We start from the raw sequence: 22,957 nt of genomic DNA, 5'->3' as shown, positions 1-22,957 counted from the left end.
TCTATCCCATGGTCTAGGAAACCACTGGCAGTAACTATTTGTACATGGTTTATGTAGACTCCAGGGAAGCTTGTAGCAGTGGAAAGATCATGGATCTGGCTGGCTCTCTTGACCAGCTCTGGCTCTGTCCCTAGCTTGGAGGCCCTGGGCAAGTTACTCCATCTCTCAGCATCTTAGGGTCTTTGTCACCTTTGTTCCTCGTGGGCATGTTCAGAGGCTTAAATGGACTTTTTATATCAGTGAACTTTTCAAAGTTAAAATTTTTATTATTTTCAAAGAGCAGTAGCCAAGGGTGCCAGATGGAGGTTTGACCAGGGATGCTCAGTGCCTCGGAAATGGATTTAACACAGTGCTGCACGTGGTAAGCACTCAGTAAAGCTCGTTGTTGTTGCTGTGGTTATCATCGTATGGTGTGCACCATGAGTTTTTAAAGAAAGAGCTCCAAGTTATCATACAGTTGAGAAATGTTTTATTTTGTCTATTTTAATTGGCTTGAAAATAAGAAACAAAAGAAGAGTGTAAGATGGCCCTGCTGATAGAGAAGCCTAAACTATTGGGTTGCCTGCCCGGGAATCAGTGTTCAGATTAATTGAAGTTAGGATTTTTGCAAACCTTCTCACTATAAGCGACACTCAGCCTTTTAGTTTAGTGAGATACTGAGTTGAGAGAGAAAAGGAAGAGAACTCTTACAGAGCTGTGTGAGTGGGTAGAAAAAGTCAGCTGAGCCCTTATGTGGGCAGATGGTTGGTAATGTCCTCTGCGGAAAGAGAAATCTCTTACGTAAAGACAGGCTCAGGGTCCAGGGTTTGGACTGATAGGGGATATAGGAGTTGTTGTAGACTATTAATATATTGGAACATTGTGTTGTATAAGAATAGTGTATTGACTAATGTGAATGCCATCTCTTCTTTTTTATCATAGTAACAGTATAGCAATAACACATGAAATTATTTTTCATTTTTACTATGTCCCCTGTCTTTATTCACCTCTTTGTATTTTTCATATACTTATTATCATAATGTATGTATAATCGTGCTATTTTCATTCAATAATCTTTGAAAATTAGGACAAAAATTCATACCTCCAAAAGAGTTTGTAGTTTCAGAGCCATTGTGGAGGAAGGTTTTAATTTACATTTTCGGAACTCCTCATCTAGAATAGCTCTCAAAGCCTGTGGTGTTCTCTCCAGGAAGTATACTTTATGGTGGCAAATCTTTCTTCTTTAGGGTAGACTTAACTTAGGAAAGAATTGCATCACACAAATCCAAAGATGTCCACACTTTAATAATTCCAGTTTTTAAAATCGGAATTAAGGTGTGAGTGTGAGCAGAGATGGTTGTCTGGTTTGACTATCAACTGGCCTTTACAGCAGTCCCTGTAGAAGAGTTAGAGAGTTAGAGAGTTAGTGAAGGCTGGGTGTGGTGGCTTATGCCTATAATCTCAGTGGTTTGGGAGGCCAAGGAGAGAGGATCAACTGAGATCAGAAATCCGTGACCAGCCTGGGCAACATAGTGTGACCCCGTTGCTATCGGGGAGACTGAGGTGGGAGGATCCCTTGAACCCCGGAGTTTGAGGGTCCAGCCTGGATGAAAGTGAGACTCTAAACAACAACAACAACAACAAGAACCCAAAATAAAAAACAAGTGATTTGAGTAACGGCAGGTTTGTATACAATCCATATTTATGCATAAAACTCAATATATGCTCAATTAAAGAAAAAAATCATTCTTATTTGGTATAGTTACATCTCCTGCTAAGCATTATGATATGGTTTCTGGTATTAGAAATAAAACGGAAACCATGACCCTATGTTTATACAAAACCACAGTGTGGGTGCTGTGTGCAGCTCTGTCTTGTGTAAGGTGTCGTGGTGGAGAGCCCAGTGCTGGGGGTGTGAATTGGATGGAGGAGCTGACTGCCTCCTGAAAACACACCCAGACTATGAAGAGGGTTCAGTCTGAAGAGATGAAGACTAGGAAGAGATTTGATGAAAATACGAGTTCCTAAGACCTACAAGCATTGTGAATATGTTTCCCAAAGGTAGAAACACTTGAAACCAATGATGCCTCTTAAAATTTTGAAAATATAATTTTAATATTTACAAAGAGAAGTACAGGCAAACCCGAAGAATTTGTTTGGGGGGAGAGAAAAATGGTATGTCGCAGTTAGCAAAATTTTCAGTTATGCAAAATGCATATTTGCCTCAGGGTATTTCCCCCCTGACTCTAAGGAGGGCTTTCAGGTATATAGGGGTTGGTTTTTCATGTATCTATCTATCTATATAGAGAGAGAGAGACAGAGTCTCGCTCTGTCGCCCAGGCTGGAGTGCAGTGACATGATTTCAGCTCACTGCAGCCTCCGAGGTTCAAACAATTCTTATGCCTCAGCCTCCTGAGTAGCTGGGACTACAGGCGCACACCACTACACCTGGCTAATTTTTGTATTTTTAGTAGAGACAGAGTTTCACCACGTTGGCCAAGCTGGTCTCGAACTCCTGGGCTCAAGTCATTCGCCCACCTCAGCCTCCCAAAGTACTGGGATTACAGGCGTGAGCCACTGTGCTGGGCCTCCATTGTATATTTTTAGAAATGCTTTTGTGTCTCCTTCCTTGTCCTGCCCCCCATGCCTCATAATAGTTATTTGTTGAGTGAAATATAAGACTTTGCCAGACTTTTCGCAGACTAATCAAGGACAGGCCTCAGCATAATATGAAAGACACTTCATGAAGGCAAAGTAATTGTTCCAAGGTAAGTCTCGGGAAGGAAATAAAAATTAAAAAGAATTTGTTTACTTTAAGCAGGACATTTTTAATTTTTTTAAATTGAGATATAATTCACAGACCATAAAATTCACCATCTTAAGGTGTACATTCAGTGGTTCTTAGTATATTTTAAAGGTTGTACAGTCAACACCACTATCTAATTCCAGAACATTTTCCAAAAAGAAGTCCCATACCCATGAACAGTTACTGCCTATCCTACCGTCTCCCACCCTCCCCTTTCAGCCCCTGGTATCCACCCGTCTACTTTCTCTATATATAGTTTTGCATATTCTGGACATTTCCTATACATCATATAATGTGTGGCTCTTTTAGCTGGTTTCTTTCACTTAGCAACATGTTTCAAGGTTCATCCATGTTGTAGCATGTACTTCATTCCTTTTTATGGCCAAATAATATTCCATTGTATATGTATAGATATACTACATTTTAGTTGATGGACATTTGGGCTGTTTTTACTTTGGGACAATTCTTTTTTCTTTTATTTTAATAACCCCACAGTTAACATCCTATACTTTGGGGCAATTATGACTAATGCTGCTAGGAACATTCATATACACACTATTGTGGGGACATATGTTTTCAATAATTGGGCCTATAGCTAGGAGTGGAATTGCTGGGTCATATGGTAATTCTGTGTTTAACTTTTTGAAGGACTGCCAAGCTTTAAGCAGGATTTTGTGTAAATATAGGATCATGTTTTCCATTTTATTTCAATACTGGAAACTACATGTCAGGATAAGAACCTTAGAAAAAATCATTAACAAAGAGCATAAAATCCTTAAGAAAGGACATAAACTTTAAAGTAAAGCTTATTGAGAATGGTCAAAAGCTAAAGGTGGTTTTGAAACACTGAGCAATTAAGAAGAGTTTATTAAAGTCATTATTGGCCTCAGTCCTTTAACCTCTTAAAAAATGACCCTTGCTTGGTAGCTTTCTTACATTTTGAAATAATTTTAGACTCACAAGAAGTTGCAGAAATAACACAGAGATGTTCTATGTACCCTCCTTCGCTGCCCTCAATGATAGCATCTTAATATAACAAAAGTACGTTCTGAAAACCAGGAAACCAAGACGGTTACAATACTATTAACTAAACTACAGGTGATTGGTTGCTTTTGGGTTTCCTGCCAGCCCCTATTTTTTTCCTCCCTTCTCCTTCCAGGTTCTACTTGGAAGAGCCAGTTTTTAGGTATTGCTTCTGCAATAAAGTTGCCACCCTGGGTGACAGTGTACGTAGCTTAAATAGATGAAGAAAGTCTTTTGATGATGGCTGGATAAGGGGTTATTTTAAAGGAAACCAGAAGTATAGAGCCCTGGGCTTGGAGGCAGACACTGTGGAGGACAACCATGTCTTCAGGTGACTTGTTCCTTGGTTCCATCAGTCAACAGTCACAATTCTGAGGTGGAGAGGGGGTGCAGTACAGCCTGGCATCCTTGTTCTAGACCAGTGAGGCAATAATTTGGTTCTAGATCTGGATTTAATCCTGGGATACTAAGTGCCTTCTGCTGTAGTGACTGGAAGAGCTGTCTGCTCATTTATAATGTGTGCACCAGGGCCCTAATTTTCTGTTCAGTTGTAGTCCTGTTATAACAGAGTGGATTTTTATGTTTCCCTTCTTTCTTTCAGTTTCCAGCATAGAATAGTACTTCTAGGGAATCAAAAACCATTTGCATTTATTTTGGGATGGCAAGGGTCTTTATTTGCTGAGGTATTACTTTGTCTTAACACTTTGAACAAAATCAATCTTAAGAGTTTTTGGCTCAAAGGCAGGAAACTTGAGGGAAAAGAAGAAAGAAGAAAAAATAAATAAAAATTTAAAAAAAGTTTTTGAGGCTGGGCATGTGGCTCACACCCATAATCCCAGCACTTTGGGAGGCTGAAGGGGAGGTTCACTTGAGCTCAGGAGTTTGAGGCCAGCCTGGGCAACATGGCAAGACTTTGTCTCTACTAATAATTTTAAAATTAGCCAGGCGTGGTGGCACATGCTTATAGTCCCAGCTACTTGGGAGGCTGAGGTGGGAGGATTGCTTGAACCTGGGAGGTTGAGGCTGCAGTGAGCTGTGGTTGTGCCACTGTACTCTAGCCTGGATGACAGAAGAAGACCTTGTCTCAAAAAAAAAAAAAAAAGGTTTTTGCTGGAATTCTCAACTCACTCTCTAGAAATGTTTGTTATTTGATATATATCCCTAAGGAAAATGCCAACTTTTCACTTTTTATTAAAGGGAAAGCAGAGAGAAGAAGGCTTTAAAAATACATTTCAGATGGAATGCTAGTTGATACCCGATTACAGTGGAAGAACCTGTACTTACAAACTGAGCAGTGCAGAAATTCTGTGCAAAATGCAGTTGGAGCTGGGTTCTCTGGAACCAGGAACAAGCAGAAGGACATGAGAGGGGCTGCCTGGGGTAGCATTTCACCGGTGCCAGGTGATCAGCTTCTGTTTTGAGTTTGCCATTTCTCTGGTCCTGCCCCTGGTCCTGAGGCTGGCAGGAATTACGTGGAATAGCCCCAGAGAGAAGGGATACAGCCACAGGGATACATGAGCCTGTAGAGACCCTAAGTGGAGAGGGAAGGAGCAGAGAAGGATGAATCCTGACACATGGGACGGAATGGTGTCACCAGAGACCAAGACAGGCAAATTAAGGGTGAGAAGCCCTTCCCACTCTGCTGGGCAGCTGGAGGTGGCGATTGGCTTAAAGTCTGGGGTGTTTTTAAAGGAAAGCAGCGTGGCTGGGAAAGAGTTGGAAGGGAGGAGAGTGCTTAAGCGTGCATGGTTCTGGAAGTGTACCCAAAGGTGGAAAACATACCCAAGACCTTCTCTCAGCAGAAGGTGCACTTCACATGCATTAATGGCTTCACCTTCAGGCTGCTAACGTTAGAGGCCTCCCTTTTTGGGGAGTTGGTACGCTGGAAGCTTAACACCCTCACCGCGGATCTGACCAGGAACGTCAGTCCCTCCAGGATCTGCTGACAGAAGATTCTGTCATTGCCACGGCCTATTCAGGAGTCTGTGGCAGTTAAAATCAAATATATTAGAGGCAGCAATAAACCCTCACTCTGAACATCAGTGGTGTTGCCATCTTTCTTACATCCCTCTCTTTCTGGAAAAATGGGACAGTATTTCTTTTTAACAACTGCAGCCTTCCTTTGGGAAGGGGTGTATGTGTGTGTGTGTGTGTGTGTGTGTGTGTGTGTGTGTGTGTTTTCTTACTGATCAATTTCTCTTAGAATGTAATGCCAAGAAGTTTCTTGCTTCAGAATAGATAGCCTCTTAGGATACAAAGGGACCTATATATCATGCCTTCTTTCCCTCAGCCTTCATGTCTGGAAAATTTAGGGTTAAATTTGTATGCCCAAGGCTGTAGCTGTTGAAATTCAAGTTGCTGGCAGGATTTTCTGTCTGTCTCTTTATCCTCACAGGAAATTGCTTCAGTAATTGACTTTTGGGAAAACCGAGGCCAAAGTTTTCTTTGTATAGGAACATTTGTGTGGTGTTTATCTCTTTTAATCCCTACAATAGTTAATATCCTCCCCACTTGACTGATGCAGAAACTGAACAGTGAGTTGAAGAGAGCCTGAGTTCTCCCTAGTCCTTGGTGACCAGGTCTGGATTCAAACCCAGCTTTCCTGCTTCCAAGCCTCTATCCCATAGATGCCTCTCTGCCTCCCAGAATCCAAGCCAATTATTTGTTTCCTGGTTTTAAAGTGCCCATCTGTTAATTTCTTATAATTTGTAAAAAAGTAGAAGTAGATTTTGGATAAAATAAGTTGTAGGTGGGAACTTCGGGGGACAGGTGGCTGAAAATGCAGAAGACCTGTGAAAAGATCATGGCATCAGGAAGAGGAAATAGGATTGCAGGCTCTGTCCATTTGGGGTCTGTTGTGTGCCCATGCAAGGGCCAAGGAGGGAGCTCCCTTCCCCCAACTCCCCCCTCCTCCCTGCCCCTCCTCACTATGATGTGGCACCCAAGGAGCCCTCTGGCGGGACCAGCTGTGTCTGTCTGACCAAAGGCAGACACTGCAGCAGCCTGGAATTCATTCTGGAAGAAAACCTTGAACATTCCTCTGTTTGAGTCAGACTCTGATGGTTTTAAAAAATAGGCTTATATCAATAGGCAACTCAAACTCCATCAATCCTGAGGCGCCTAGAACAGTACACGCGAAGACAAGTCAGGGGAAGCAGGCTCAGAGCTGCCACTCTGACTACAAGCAGTAATGATCATAATCATACTGCATCCATGCAAGCCTGTACTGCTCATAAAACACTGCTCTCCCTCATAAGCGCATCATAGGCTTAACTGATGCTGTGAGCGTTGTTGTTATTTCCATTTTATATTTCAAGAAACTGAGGCCCAGGTTGCACTCCTATTCAAGGGACACAGCTGGAACTTGAACTAAAATCTTTTGATCATTGGATTCCTCGTGGTCTAGTTAGTGAAATATGCCTTGTCACGGTGGGAGGAGGAGAGGGAGCATAGAGGGTTGAGTTCCCTGCAAATTAAAGAAGGCTTCAGTTTGCTAGTTGTCAGCTTGAGATGAAAGACCGGTTGCTCTGAGATGTGGCTGCTGGCAATTCAGGTGTAGACCTGCTGGGCAGGAGTGAGGCCACCTTTGCTGTTGTACCTCTAAACACACAAAGAATCTATCCAAATTTCAAGTATGTATAGACAGTTCTACTGCAGGATAAATAGGACATCTCTTGGCACTCCTGAAATGTTAATAAGCCCAAGGCACTCCTGAAATGTTAATAAGCCCAAGGCAGATAGAATGATCTGGTATGAGTTGAGCCTTAAAGTTGGTTCTAAGTGGTTTGTTTTTAGAAATTATGAAATGATTTCAAGATCATTATCCTGGCCTGGGTCTTCCAGTTATTGCCCTGACTTGAGCCTCTCTGAACTCTATAGGGTGAGACAGCAAAGTCCACACCTGCTAGACACTGGCTTTTCTCTTTGTTCTTTTCCTCTGAATTAATTCCCCTTTTCTCTGCCTGTTGGCTATCTTATTGTAGGTGGTAGACAAATCTAGTGCTGTCTTTTCTCTTTCTTCTTGTTTTCTTTTTTTGATAGAGCTAAAATTTGGAATCGGTCTTCCTGTATTTACATATGTAGTTTCCGATGATAATGAATTGTGCCTGTGATGTCCCAAAACATCAAATATGCCCCCCGAAGTAAATACTAGTCTGGTAAATGGCGAGAGAAATAGAAACAAAAACAGGTGATGTGGCATAGGCATGCATATTTTTGCCCATTGGGGTATTTTAAACAACCATCTTTGTTTCTCTGCCCTCCCTTGCCTTGCACATCTCTCTCCCCAACTTGGTTCTTCCCCACTCAGGCCCACACCCCTCTTTTGTTCATTTCTTCCTGCTTTTTGTTTCAAACGCACATTCCCATCGTGGCTGGGTCTTTCTCTGGAGTTGGTATGTGGTTGGTGGGCTATTCTCCACCCAGTTTGTGTTCATGAAATTGTCTGGTTCACTGTCCACTGATTACCCAAGGGTCCTTGTTGCTGGGAAGACGGAACACTATCAAGGAGCCTGGTTGTTAAGGAGTTTCCTTAGAAATGCTAAGCCCAGGCCAGGCGTGGTGGCTCACTCCTGTAATCCCAGCACTTTGGGAGGCTGAGGTAGGTGGATCACTTGAGGCCAGGAGTTCAATACCAGCCTGGTCAACATAGTGAAACCCCATCTCTACTAAAAATGCAAAAATTAGCCAGGCATGGTGGTGGGCACCTGTAATCCCAGCTACTCAGGAGGCTGAGGCATGAGAATCGCTTGAACCTGGGAGGCAGAGGTTGCAGTGAGCCGAGATCGCACCACTGCACTCCAGCCCGGGCGACAAAGCAACACTCTTATCGATCGCACCACTGCACTCCAGCCTGGGCGACAAAGCAACACTCTATCTCAAAAAAATAAAATAAAATAGAAAAAGAAATGCTAAGCCGAGTGTTTGGGAAGGAGAACCCAGGCCTCCATTCTCAGCACCGTATTCCCTTCAGGTACTTTACTTCCAAGAAAAATCTTCTGGGAGGCACACAATCACTAAAGAACAGTAAGAGGTGAACTAGCTTTGAAAGCAAATCCCATCCCTCAGCCCTCAGCAGGTTGCACAACCTCTAACACGCGTGGCCTCTCTGTTGGTGCAGGTGACAAGACCACCTTCCAGCTACAGGTTCGCCAGGTGGAGGACTATCCTGTGGACCTGTACTACCTGATGGACCTCTCCCTGTCCATGAAGGATGACTTGGACAATATCCGGAGCCTGGGCACCAAACTCGCAGAGGAGATGAGGAAGCTCACCAGCAACTTCCGGTTGGGATTTGGGTCTTTTGTCGATAAGGACATCTCTCCTTTCTCCTACACGGCACCGAGGTACCAGACCAATCCATGCATTGGGTAAGTGACCGGTTGCCCTTCTGTTGGGTACTTAAGGGTGGGAGAATGGAGTAGCAGGAAAATTTAGCTCAAAGAAAGAATTAAGGAAGGCATGGTTAGGAGGGGTGTCCAGGCTTAGGTGTTTAATTTGATTAATGATAAGCATACATTCTCTCCTTTCATGACATGTGAAGAAGTGAGTGAACTGTCACAAGGTTATAAAGATAAAATGATCACAACCCTTTGATTTTCCTGCCTGCCATGCACAGCACCATTTGCTCACATTAATAGAATTCAGAAAATGTTCTCAGGGAGTGATGGATCCAGATTATCAGGGAGGCAGCAGGCAGGGCAACTTAAACTTTCCCCTTGCTTGTAGTAACTGAGGTGCTTGGGGAGAAATGAATTCAAAATTTGTCCCTGTTGTTTTTCTATGAATAACTATAACTTATTTTCACATAATTAGATTAAAATCCTATTTTAAATGTAAGAATTTTTTTTCAACATAAACACCTGAACTAGAAAAGATTTGACATATTATTAGAAAACAGGTGTCTCTAACTGCTGCAACAAAGTCTATAATAACAAAATGTATAATGGCTCAAACTTGCTGGAAGTTTATTTCCTGCTTTTTAAGTCCATCTGGGTCTCTTCATCCGTGGAACTTCTCCTGCAAGCAGTGACTCAGGGACTTAGGTGCCTTCCATCTTCTAGGCTTTACCATCTTCCACACATGGCCCCTAAGGTCATGCTACCTAGAGGGTCATGCACAGGAGGATAGGCCTTTGCCATGCCCGCTCCCACATGCTATTAGACTGAGCCAGGAGGCTGGGAACTAGTGTAGCTGTAGGCCCAGGAATCAGAAGAAGTAGCATTAGTGAGCGGGTCTCTGCCATGGGGTGTTTGTGTGCATGCTGGGGGTGGTGGTTGTATGAGGAGATTGCATTCTTCAGCCCATGTAACACAACCTCTACTAGGTTGGTTTCTTTCCTTTTTAGTCTTTCAGGAGTTTCTTTAAATGTCAAGATTATGCAAGTGACTGCAGTGAGTGGTAACTTCCAACTCTTGCTTTCCTCATCTCCACATTTAACTTTAGTGAGGGTTTGTGTTGTAAGGTCCAAAACTAGTCATGAGATAGGGAACAACTAAGACTTAAGTTTTTACTAAGTGTCAAGCCCCATACTAAATATTTTCTGTGGATTATCTCATTTACATCTCATAACAATCTGTTGAGGTCTCTAAGGTAGGTATAAGCCAGATTTTAAAGATGCAGAAACTGAGGCCTAGAGAGAATAACTTACCCAATATTATACAAACAGCAAGGGGTAGAGCTGGAATATGAATACAGACAAACTATTTTAGAGTCTGCATTTGCATTATTTTTTGAGACGGAGTCTTGCTCTATTGCCCAGGCTGGAGCGCAGTGGTACGATCTCGGCTCCCTGCAACCTCTGCCTCTCGGGTTCAAGCCGATTCCCCTGCCCCAGCCTCCTGAGTAGCTGGGATTGTAGGCACCTGCCACCACACCTGGCTGATTTTTATATTTTTAGTAGAGATGGGGTTTCACCATATTGGCCAGGCTGGTCTTGAACTCCTGACCTCAAGTGATCCACTCACCTCAGCCTCCCAAAGTGCTGGGATTACAGGCATGAGCCACTGTACCCGGCCTGCATTTGCATTTAATATAATGCCTTCTTCCCCATTCAAATCACACTACAACACAGATACTTTACCTTAGGCTGAGTAATAATACCTGCTCCAAAACCACCCTACCCCAGCCTCCTAGGGGCTTACCTGAGGATCATAGTAGGCTATGCTGCAGTAATGTACAGTCTCCAAATCTCAGTGGCTCAATACAATGAACATTTTTGTTTTTGTTTTTGTTTTCGCTTGTGCAAAATCTGATGAGGGCTGAGCTGCTTTCCTTGGCAGCTCTCCATGCAGTAACTCAGGGATCCAGCTCCTTCCATCTTGTGATGCCATTCTCAATTCTTGGTCTTCCAGCTGCCACCAAGGGGAGAGAGCTGTTCTTAAACCCTGAGCCCTTCCCTCACCACAAGTCCTCTTTGGTAGCCTTCAGAGCTCCCAGCTCCAAGTTGGGCTGGGTGATGGGAGCAAGTTAGTGTGTTGGTGGCATGGGCTCTTCTGAATCCCTCCAGATCCTCTGTATACTCTCCTAGAAGCTGATTTAGATCTTCTCCAGGTGTTGGGAACTGACACTGGTGGAAAAACAGACAGGAAAAAGTTTTAAATACAAATGAACTCTAAATTCTTTAACCATGAAGAGGCACTAGGCATCATCATTTGCTGGGTTTAGCTTCCTTCTGGTGACAGGTGGCCACAGGGACTATTATTACTTTGATCCTGTCTCCAAAGCCCTTTTCAGCTAAGTCTGGGTGCCAAATGTTTTTTGTTGAAATTTTGCTGCTTACCAGGAGCAACAGCATCTTAATGGCAAGCCTTAAGCCTTTTATCAGTTCATCTGGAATAGTGATTTTATTTGCTTCTTTTCACCTCTGTCCTAATTGGGCCCTGTCTCCAGACAGATAGGGTGTGTCCCCACTTTCGTTCTTTCAAGGCCCTTCCACTGACCAAGACACTAGATTGGAAGCTGACAGAGAATCAAGGGCTGGCTCTAGGCACTCAGCATTTAAATATTCAAAGTTATGACACATTACTTATTCAGAGCTCGCTCTCCAAGTCCTCTAAGGCAGAGCCTGTTGCAGACAGTAAAACTCCTGACAGTGAGTACAAGGCACACTGAAAAGCTGCTTGTAAGGCAGGAAGTCCAGTGAAGAATGAGAGTGTGGAAGGAAACCTCGGGCCTGAGTTACGTGAAGCTCTCTTCTCTAAGCTGGGGAGGCACACGCAGCGTGGGGGCACACTGTGGCTTGGTGAGCAGGCCGAGCTTTGTCTCCCCAAGTCCAGGCAGCACGGCATCCTGTGTCTCTTGGGTTCAAGTGATTCTTCTGCCTCAGCCTCCCAAGTAGCTGGGATTACAGGCACATGCCACCATACCCAGCTAATTTTTGTATTTTTTAGTAGAGACAGGGTTTCACCATGTTGGCCAGGCTGGTCTTGAACTCCTGACCTCAGATGATCTACCCACCTTGGCCTCCCAAAGTGCTGAGATTACAGGGGTGGGCCACCACGCCCGGCCTAAAGTATTTTAAATTATTCTGTTTCTGTTTCTTGAATTGTGGATCCTTCCGGTGGATCCACAGCTGGTCAGTGTATTGGACCTGCTGACGTGCCTTCATGAATTGTTTTTCATGCGATTTATAAGCTTTTCGTTAGCACATCTTCCTTGGAGGTTGTGGGGGCATCTCTGCAGAGCAGTTTTATGTTTGCTGTTGTCGAGAATCTCCAGGTTCACCGTGGGACTAGTTTTTCTGTTAATTTTTCAGTTGGAGATGTCTTCACCATAAAAGCAGTGTATTCCAATTGCTCAGGCCTGGAGTTACAGTTTTTATGGGTAATTCATCTCATTCATGGTAGATGGTCAGCTTCCGCGCTGCTTTCCTAGACGAGTAGCTGGAGTTTTTCTGTTTCTGGTTTTAGTGGCACAGCAGCTCATTGTAGTGTTTGGCTTTATGCAGAGAGCCCTATTCCAGTGTTCAGCCCTGTGCAGGACTAAGGCTCAGCATCTATTCCTGGTAGACCTTGCTCCAAGCCTGTAGGGCATCAGTCAAGGCCTGACCCATTGCAGGGATCCTTGTCATGAGTGCCTGCCCATTTCCTACCTACTTTTTTTTTTTTTTTGAGACCAAGTCTCGCTCTGTTACTCAGGCGGGAGTTCAGTGGCGGGATCTCAGCTCACTGCAACCTCCACCTCCTGAGTTCAAGTGATTATCCTGACTCAACCTCCTGAGTAGCTGGGATTACAGGCTCCCACCACCATGTCCAGCTAATTTTTGTATTTTTAGTAGAGATGGTGTTTCACCATGTTGACCATGCTGGTCTTGAACTCCTGACCTCAGGTGATCCGCCTGCCTCAGCCTCCCAAAGTGCTGAGATTACAGGCGTGAGCCACTGCACCCGGCCCCCACCTATTCTTTTAAGTCCATTCATTTGTTTTTTGTTTTTTGGTGTTTTCTTTTCTTTCCTTTTTTTTTTTTTTTTTTTTTTTTTTTTTTGCCAAAACCAAATACTTCTGAAAGGTCCGTTCTTTTATTGAATGGTTTCCTCTTCATTTCTGGGATTTACTTTCTAAGCTTCCAGTCTAGGCTATATATTAAAAATTTTTTAATTACATTTTATCCAGCAGTTGTATATGTTTAGAGTTAGAAGAAGCAGATAAGATGTTTTCATTCCTGTTCCATGACATGGAGAGCCTTTCCATGTCAGTTTGATCCATGATACTCTCCTGAGGCATTAGATTGTTTTCTGGATTTGCCTAGGTCTGGTGTCTTCAAATTGGATTCACTTTTTATACATACAGACACTCCCTTGGCTCTTTAACCATATATATTTTATTTTTTATCTCCCTTGTTAATAATCCTTAATTTAGTAACTCTGTGTGCATGGCGCTTATTTGGGGTCTCACAGCACAGACACATGAGAGGGGTAGGATAGTCTCCTGGCATGACCCCAGAACATCTGGATCTTCAGGCCACTCAGACAGCTGTTCTGGGGTTAAGTCAGATAACTCGTCACAGGTGACATCCTACCCCAGTGTCAATGGAGACACTCCTAGCGTCTGTGTGACAAAGCTCTTTTCCTAAGTGACTCTGACTTGGTTATAGTAAATTCTCTGCAATGAAGGCTTCTCTCTGGCAAACACATTTTCTAATTCCTAACTACTTAACAGTCATTCTTGCAGTAAAAATGTATCTGCTCGTTGCTGTTTGCTGTTTGTGGAAGTGAAAGGGAGGAGGTAAAACATGCTGAGCTGTAGCTGAGTTTCTCACGCTTTCCTGGTTAAACAGCAATCATTATTCAGTTTCTTTCCTCCCTGTCCACAACCAACAGGACCAAGTGTAAAAAAAAAACACACACCTGAAGTCCTAAATCATGGGCCGGAGCCACATAGGTGAGGGCAGGATCTTGGAGGAAGAGAGAGGGGGAGAGTTTGGATAGACTTACTTCCTTCTGGGCCTATGATCCACTTGCCAAACAGCTACAGATGGGACCTCAGTTCCTTCTTCCAGCTGGGAATGTAATTTCCATGATTGTTCTTTTCATGACAAAAGGAGGAGGTAATGGATAGTTTGGGTGGCCCGAGGCTGAGGTTAAAAGAGAGTTCCACCTGTCCAAGTACAAGGCGTTCACGAAGATTTCAGGAAAGGAGAAGGGAGAAACACAAAGGAAAGCCAGGCAGGGAGATCCCATCGCTGCCGCCGGCCCCGAGAAGGGGAGCGCGACTGTCATAGGAGTGGGGCTGATTGATTCTGTGCAGGGTGGGCCTGTTGCTGGGGACTCTGTGCTGTGCTGTTGTGACTGTGTGGATGGAGAAGGGACTGTAGCCCTGAGAGGGAATGGAATGGCCCCTTAGAGAACCAAAGATTGCTCCTTTACTGAAGGCAGCCTGCCCAGACCTGCCCTGGTGAGGCTGCTTTTTGACAGCATTTAAGGCAGGGTCCTCCTAGCTGTTGCTAAGGCTGTTTTCTTTCCCATGTATGCAGCTTGAATTAGATTATAAAGCCTTTCCCTCAGGCCTGTTAGTGCTCGTTTTCCATCATTTATCCTGAAAGAGTGACTTCCTTAACACGGCTGGAGACCCTGCACAGTCTGACCCAGCCTCCTCCTCGCCCATCCTCACCCGTTACTCTGCACCACAGCCCCCCGACCTCTCTCTGTCCTTGGGCTCTGTGCTCCCTCCTGCCACAGGACTCTTGCACGTGCTCTTCTCTGTCTGGGACACTCTCCCCTCTTCCCTTTACTTTGTGAACCCATTGGTGAAACAATATAAGCTCTCTCTTCCGACTTTATTAGCTCTAGATCAAGCTGAAACTCTTAGAGCTGTAATGGAAAGTAACTTCCTTCAGGAATGGGGCCACCTGGAGTCTCCACAGGAGACTGAAAAGGAGATCACCCCATATTTCAGGAGAAAGGCTTGGTATTAACCTACTATTGATGTGTAATACTTCCTTTTTTCCTAATTTCCAGACATAACTTTTCATTTGAAGATGCTTAGTTTCTAAATAATTTTTATTACATTTAGCAGAATTGATAGTTTGTTGGTACAATGTTTAGAAACGAATGAAGAAGCAGATAAGATGTTTTCATTCCTGTTCCATTGAGCATTTGTCCATGTGCCTGCACACCTTGGTCACTGAGTGGGTTGACATGACGAGATTATGTGATCCTGTCATCCTTTGTTGCGTTGCAGCAGCATTGATGTAGAAGCTGGTTGCATGGAGTAACTGCACTTACATTGCCCTCACTGGGCATCATCCATGTTCCTTAGCCCAGAGGACACTTCCTCTCCACTTTGCCTAGGCTGGCCCACACCCCGGGTCCCACATACCTTTCAATGCCCATGTCAAGTCTTCCTCCAACAACAGTAGCCTACTATTATCTCTGTTTCCTTTGAACCATTTGTCCAAACCATTCATTTATAACTTGGCATATACTGCCTTGCCTGCAGTTTAGGGCTGATGTTTGGAGAATAGGGACTATGTTATTTATCTTTGCTCTCTCTGCTGTGCCTGTCCTAGGGGCATATAGTAGGTGCTGGGTAAATAGTTATTGGTGCCTCTCAAGGCACTCAGTGAATGCTCAGAACACTTGGTTAAGATTTACAGACAATGATGGAAAAGTGACTCTTCTCTTCTTTCTCTCCAGTTACAAGTTGTTTCCAAATTGCGTCCCCTCCTTTGGGTTCCGCCATCTGCTGCCTCTCACAGACAGAGTGGACAGCTTCAATGAGGAAGTTCGGAAACAGAGGGTGTCCCGTAACCGAGATGCCCCTGAGGGGGGCTTTGATGCAGTACTCCAGGCAGCCGTCTGCAAGGTAACTTTCCTTTCTGGTCCTGTCCCTGCGCAGGGAGGTCAAGGTAGAGAGCATCAGTGGGTGTTGGTACTTCCTGCAGGAGTCTTTGAGTGCCCCAGCATGTGGCTCCTGACCACTCTGAAGTCAAAGGGTGAGCTCTGTGGAACCTCTGGGAAATCTACAGCAGTCAAATCAGCCGGAGCTCGGAAATGGATTGGGCTGGTCTGTGTCTCTGTGTCAGGGTGTGGTTGTGTGCAATGGAGTACTGTCTGCCAGAAGACAGCTGTCTGCGTTTATACATTGGCTTTTTGGTTTATTTTCAGGGGAAAAAAGTAAAGGTCAAGTTATAGGCATAGAAACTTGTAGAGCTTTCTGGACCAATTTTGGCAAACCTTAGAGATTGCTCTCTTGGGAAACCCAGTTGAAAAAGAATTGTGTGAGGCCGGGCGCGGTGGCTCACGCCTGTAATCCCAGCACTTTGGGAGGCTGAGGCAGGCGGATCACGAGGTCAGGAGTTCAAGGCCAGCCTGGCCAACATAGTGAAACCCTGTCTCTACTGAAAATACAAAAAAAATTAGCCGGGCATGGTGGCGGGTGCCTGTAATCCCAGCTACTCGGGAGGCTGAGGCAGGAGACTCGCTTGAACCAGGAGGCGGAGGTTGCAGTGAGTGGAGATCACGGCACTGCACTCCAGCCTGGGCGACAGTGTGAGACTCTGTCTCAAATTAAAAAAAAAAAAAAGAAAAAGAATTGTGTGGCATCTTTGGTTGCAATTCTAGTTGTTTTCCTCCTGCTTCTCTGTGATATATGAATCCAGAGGGAGGGCCTAGAATTAGATCAGAAATGAACTCATGCTTCGAGAGATTCCAATCTTAGCAAAATATATAAATGGAATGTTGGTGATAACATAGTCTTAAAATAATTTTCTACTGTTGAAACAACCCGATAACAATAACAAAAAAAAAAAACCACTCTTGAATTCACTATCATAACACATACTTTAAAAATGTGTGTCTCTTCTTAGTCTTTGTGCATACATTTAGTATTTTTTCATAGTGGTCATCAATAGAGTGTGAATAATTGGTAATGCTTTCTTGAAAATTCAGGCAGGTTCCTCAATAGATGGGGACTCTTCCGTTTAGGGAGGGCAGGGTCAGAGGCTAGAACTCAGTCTAGAGAGCCTGCATATGGCAGCTGCTATTCACTTACTAAGTGGTAAGCACTTAATTGCTCACTTACATAGTTTGTGACCTCAGAGCTTGAGTCTGGTGTGTCACACAGACTCCTGTTTCCTCTCCACTCAATCCTTCCCACTCAAGATGGGAAGAAAACCCCAGTTGTCCTTTCTGAAGTAAAAAACCAAAATGGCAGAAGGAAATGGATAAGGAGAAGGTAAAATGTAAAGAAAGCAGCAACAGCCATCTGCCGTTCTCTTGATCCCACTGTGGTCCTGCCCATCACAGAGTCCATGGGCCCCTCCTGGAGAAGAAGGTAGCAGTGGCTTCCTATCCAGGAAAGCTGCCATGTGGCCTTTTCCCAGCTACTGGCCAGAGCCAAATGGTTTGATTCAGAAGTCCCTGGTGTCTTTTAGCAGTCTGAGAGAGACACGTGGAAACACGGTTAGAATGTATTCAGTTCTGAACCTTTCAGATGTTTCACAAAATAGTTTATGAATTTGATTCAGAAAGAAAAATTATATTTTTGACTGACTTTCAGATATTGACTATAGGAGGCATTTTCTCCACAGACATTCAGCCAAATTCTGCTTCTTGGTAGGGAAAAAAATAGTGCAGGGAAGACATAGGATCTCCCTCATCTCCCCACCTTGAGGATTTTATGGATTTTCTTTTTTTTGGAGAGAAATTCATCTTTCTCTGGAGAAAGAACCCAATTACAGGCCTAAGCGGTGTCTGAGTATATTTTATTCAATTAGATGAATTGAAAGGGCATGATTGATCACTTGGACCACAGTGGTCTTTGAGAAGCCATGTGATCCAGTCTTATGTCTGTCAACCCTTCCTGTGCCATCCCCAATGGATGAACTCTTCAACCCTTTGAAAACAGAGTATTTCAAGACTCAAGCATTTCAGAGGTGATGCTAGCAGATTTTCTCAATTCATTGCCTGGACCTGGTGAATTATTGTTGATGGAGAGGCACTTTGTGAGCAAGTTTTAGGCTTATACCTGTTGAAATTTGCTCTTATTCCTCACCACGACCTTTGCAAAAGGGAATACCTGGAAAGTTAATAATTGCTCAGAATTACGCAGCCGATGAGCCTCCAGCATCTCTCTTCGCCTTTTCTTTTCCATTGTGCTGTCAGTTTACGTTCAGGTGCATACTAAGCAATTTATTTCTCACTTGACATCACCTATTTATAAAACATGTCATCCTTCCTGGCTCACCACAGCCTTATGGTAACAAAAAATTGGAAGTAGTTTATGGACTACCTTTGGATGAAAGACTACGCAACAGTCATACTATTTAAAATATTTAATGACCTGAGGCCAGGCACGGTGGCTCAGAGGCCAAGGCGGGCAGATCATGAGGTCAGGAGATCGAGACCATCCTGGCTAACACGGTGAAACCCCGTCTCTACTAAGAATACAAAAAATTAGCCAGGCATGGTGGTGGGTGCCTGTAGTCCCAGCTACTCAGGAGAATGGCATGAACCGTGGAGGCGGAGCTTTCAGTGAGCTGAGATTGTGCCACTGCACTCCAGCCTGGGCAACAGAGCAAGACTCTGTCTCAAAAACAAAAACAAAAAAATAATGACTTGAATAATATGTAGGGTATTAGTATCAGATGGCTCTAATAGTAACTTTGCTGTCTCTTGGCTCCCTCTTCTAGAAAAAATTGTCCTTAGGGAAGATACAACTCAATGTTTTATGTTTTAAGAATTTCCAGAATAATATGTAAGATAAATTAAGATTGGCATGGGAAGCAGGTTATAAAACAATATGGACAGTATACTTCTGTTTTGCAAACAAAAGAAAGAAAAAATGTGGAAAAGATTAGAAATGGAACAAAATGGTAACAGTGGTTGTCTCAGGTGACAGGATTATATTTTTCTGATAGGTGATAGGCTTATTTTCTTCTTTGGCTTTTTGTTTAATATCTACCTAAATTTCCACAGTGAATATGTATGGTTTCTTTTTTTTTTTTTTTTTTTAATTCTGGAACAGTTTCAGAATAAAGAATGGTGAAATGAAACCCCATATACTCATTGTTCGTCTTTAATGATTACTAACTCATGACCAGTCTTGTTTCATTTGTATTCCCAACCACACCCATATTTGAAGCAGATCTTGGCTATCATTTGTAAGTCCTAAGTATCCCTTACTTTGTTTACTGAATGCTGTGTCTCCTCCTGATCTGGCCAGATTAAAGGCCCTTCCACTGAGTCCTGCAAACAGTGGAACAGAGGGAGAAGGCCTGGAATCTTGTGCAGTTGGCTCTGTGCATCACAGGGGCTGGAGTTGGCCAGGCAATTCCCCGGCAGCGCTGCACGCTCTACTTCCCCTGACCCTATGCCCTGGAGATGGAGCTGATAACAGGCCTATCCCAGCGCCACAGGGAGCTCTTTGTCCTGGTTTTATTCTCACTCTGGTTTTATTCTCATTCTTGTTTCCCTTAATGGACTGTTAGTTATCAACTTGGGATTTAGGGGTATGGAATATTCACATGTCTGACTTTAAATCCACCTCTGTGGCCTGCTCTTGGAAAGTTGTTTTTTGCAAAAAGAAAGAAACTACTTGTTTCTATTTAGGATTCATTCCATTTATGATAAGGACTCTGTTTCTATGAATGGAGGTTTTGAGTTGCTTTATTTATCCCCTGCAGGTCACATTGCTGTGAGAGGCCATCTAACAGCATCCACAGCTAAGGGATGCCTCTGTCGTCAAGGCGGGCATTTTTTCTAATGCACTGTTCCTGGCTGCGTTGGAGTTGGAGAATGCCACTGCCTATAATTTCTTATCTTTACCCAGAGCCTATGATTGAACCTGTTTATACTTTTTTATGGTCAGAATAATAGTTTCTCTTCCAGGACCTTCTAGAAGTTGACTCTAAGTTGTTTGTTCTGAAATTGTACAGGCGGAAGTGTGATGTGTGGTTCAGACTGGAAATATGGCTGCTTTCCTCTTCTCTCAAAACAGGGCACGCCCTTGGCCTAGGGAGGACAGAGGGTGAGCAGTTGCCTAGAAGCTCTGGGTCCCAAGTTGTCAGTTATCACTTTGCTCTTCTTCATGGCTCTCAGGTTAAAGAAGTTACTTGTACATTTGAGCTTGGCTGGGTACATGCTGGCTGAACGGTATTCTATGTGCTGCTTTTTTTCGTCAGCCAGAAAATAAATCAGTGCAACCCAATGCGTTTCCCTGTTTGTCTCCACTGCTAGAGCCCTGGCACTTATCCTTTGTATTCTTTAGACAGAGTTTCTGTTTTAATCCTGATTCTCTTAATTTTGACTGTGTTCAATTTTTAAAGCATTTATTTCCTCTCAAAAATAGTTGGATGAATAAGTCTTAAAGCAAACAAGGTAAATTTATGTATTGAATAAAATTTTTTTGGCAGGAATTGAGACCTTTATTCTTCCCTGGCCAGAATATCTTATCTAAAACGAAGACCACAGCCTCAGAGGAGCCGTGAATCTTGTTGGAGGATCCTTACCAGAATCCTACAGTATATTGGTAGGACTCTGATAAGGGTTGTTCCCATTTTACAGGGGTGGAAACTGAGTATCACAGGGACTAATTGCCCTTAGTAAGGAGTAGAACCAGAATGTGAACCAGTTCTGTTGATTTGAAATTCTGTGCCCTTTTTATTACTCAGTGACTGTGTGCTCTGGGAAGTAGCAATAATGCACTATTGAGCAAGGAGCACTGCATTTATTTATTTAAAACAATTTTTTTTTCTTTTTCTTTTTTTTTGAAAGGAGGTCTCACTCTATCGCCCAGGCTGGAGTGCTGTGGTGTGATCATGGCTCACTGCAGCCTTGTCCAGCTAATTTTTTTGTATTTTTAGTAAAGACAGGGTTTGTCCATGTTGGCCAGGCTGGTCTTGAACTTCTGGGCTCAAGTGATCTGCCCACCTCAGCCTCCCAAAATGCTGGGATTATAGGTGTGAGCCACTGTACACAGCCTGTTTAATTTTTTTTTTTTTTTTAAATAATACATTCCAAACCTAGGAAGGCACTGAATTTAGAGTCATGTTTTCCTTACTCAAGCTCTGCCTCTTCTGTTATCAGCTGCCTCCATGGAAGCCAGTTGACTTCTCCAGGCCTCAGAGAGCACATCTGGGAGATGCAGGGAGGCATGGGACTGGAGGGAGGTGCTCCAGGTTGCCTTTCATCTGTGCCAGCCAGTGCCACTTCTCTCAGAGGACTTGGTCACAGCCCTGTCTCCTTTGCTCAGGGCCTTTGATTTTGCTTTTTTGTCTCTTCTGGCTCAGGCTTAAGCCTCAGACCCAGTAGGGGCTGCTGCAGATACCTGTAAAATGTGGAAAATTCCCCAGTCCCAGAGTCAGGCACAACTTTGTCAGGGTTTCCTCTTGCTCCCTCCCAGTTCCCAGTTCCTGCAGAATTGACTTGCTTTCTTTTGACTTATTACCTGATTTCTTGTAGACCTCAGACTTGTGTCACTTTTCCAAGCATGAATTGAGAAATACAGGAAATTGCCTTTCTTTCCTCAAGGAAGGCATCCCCCCACTCCTCAAACCTCCGCACCACCTGAAGAGAGGGACCAGCCACATGTTCTGCTTCCCGGCTGTCTGCGTTGTCTGTCTCAGCATGTGTGAGCTGCTTCTGCTAGCAGATTGCACCACAGGTTTCCGGGGCTTGATCCAGTGCCAGGCTGCCTGCTCTTCCTGTGCTGCCATGTCTTTGGGAAGCACCATTAAAGTATTGGATTTCCCTGGGCATTGTGCATGCAGGTGTGCAGACCCTCCGCTCTGCGGGGTTGTTGTCAGACGGGCGTGGCGCAGCTTCCCCTTGGCTTTCTATGTGGCAGAGGGCAGTGGTTTCATGTGCACTTCTGAATCCTTCTACTGTTTTGGTCTCTAAGGCGACATCCCAAGTGCAGGACTCCTTGGTTTCCTTGCTCTGCCTTCTGCTGTGAGCTGTGTTGTGGTCTCCGCAGCCCCACCGACAGCTGCTGTTCTGAATTGAGTGGTGGGAACTGGCTGAGTCATAACTCAGTATCGTGAACAGGGCACCTGGGAGAGTTTGCGTTTCTTTTTGCCCTCTAGTGTAAACCAGTCATGTGCCTGTCTTGCACCTGTGCTTAGGAGGTGTCTACACATGCTGGTGGCTCCCTTCACTGACCAAGGCAAGGAATAATCATCCGGGGGAAAGGGTAGGAGGCCCCTTTGATGGCTGGGGCTCTATTTTCATACCAGGTGAGAATGTCAATTTTTTATTTTAAGTCAGAGGCTCCTTCTTGCTTGGAATGTCCATTGGGCAAAGATGAAAGGAGACAGGAATTTGCCCTTGGGTTCTTGTTGCAAGGCTCTCTGCCTGTGGCCTCTACCTGTGGCCTCTGCATGCCAGCCACAGTGACCTGTAGTCCGTTACTCTGACTCAGGCAAGGCCTTTGCATGTGTTGTTTCCTCTGTTTGGATACTCCATTCCTGTATTCCTGGTTTTCTTTGATACTCCTTCCCTGTATTCCTGGTTTGCTTGCTTGCTTGCTTGCTTCCTTCCTTCCTTCCTTCCTTCCTTCCTTCCTTCCTTCCTTCCTTCCTTCCTTCCTCCCTCTGCTCCCTCCCCTCCCTCCCCTTCCTCCTCTCCGTCCTTCCCTCCCTCCCCATCCTTCCCTTCTTTCTCTCTCTCTCTTTCCTTCCTTCCTTCCTTCCTCCCTCCGCTCCCTCCCCTC

The 22,957-nt window shown here is 44.2% G+C and overlaps 1 protein-coding gene across 2 annotated transcripts in view; it reads left to right on the top strand.

Moving 5' to 3' along the window:
• The window catches only part of ITGB5 (integrin subunit beta 5), a 123,140-nt gene that overhangs the window by 29,752 nt on the left and 70,431 nt on the right, over positions 1-22,957 (top strand). For both annotated transcript variants that reach the window (XM_055259688.2, XM_055259690.2), the window contains exons 4-5: positions 8,928-9,177; positions 15,943-16,111. In XM_055259688.2, coding sequence (XP_055115663.2) covers positions 8,928-9,177; positions 15,943-16,111 — 419 coding nt within the window. The remainder of the gene's footprint in view (positions 1-8,927; positions 9,178-15,942; positions 16,112-22,957) is intronic.

The sequence above is a fragment of the Symphalangus syndactylus genome, chromosome 21 (genome assembly GCF_028878055.3).
Source record: "Symphalangus syndactylus isolate Jambi chromosome 21, NHGRI_mSymSyn1-v2.1_pri, whole genome shotgun sequence".
Lineage (NCBI taxonomy): Eukaryota > Metazoa > Chordata > Mammalia > Primates > Hylobatidae > Symphalangus > Symphalangus syndactylus.
Note: the sequence above shows the minus strand (reverse complement) of the source record. Positions and strands in the feature narration are given on the sequence as shown.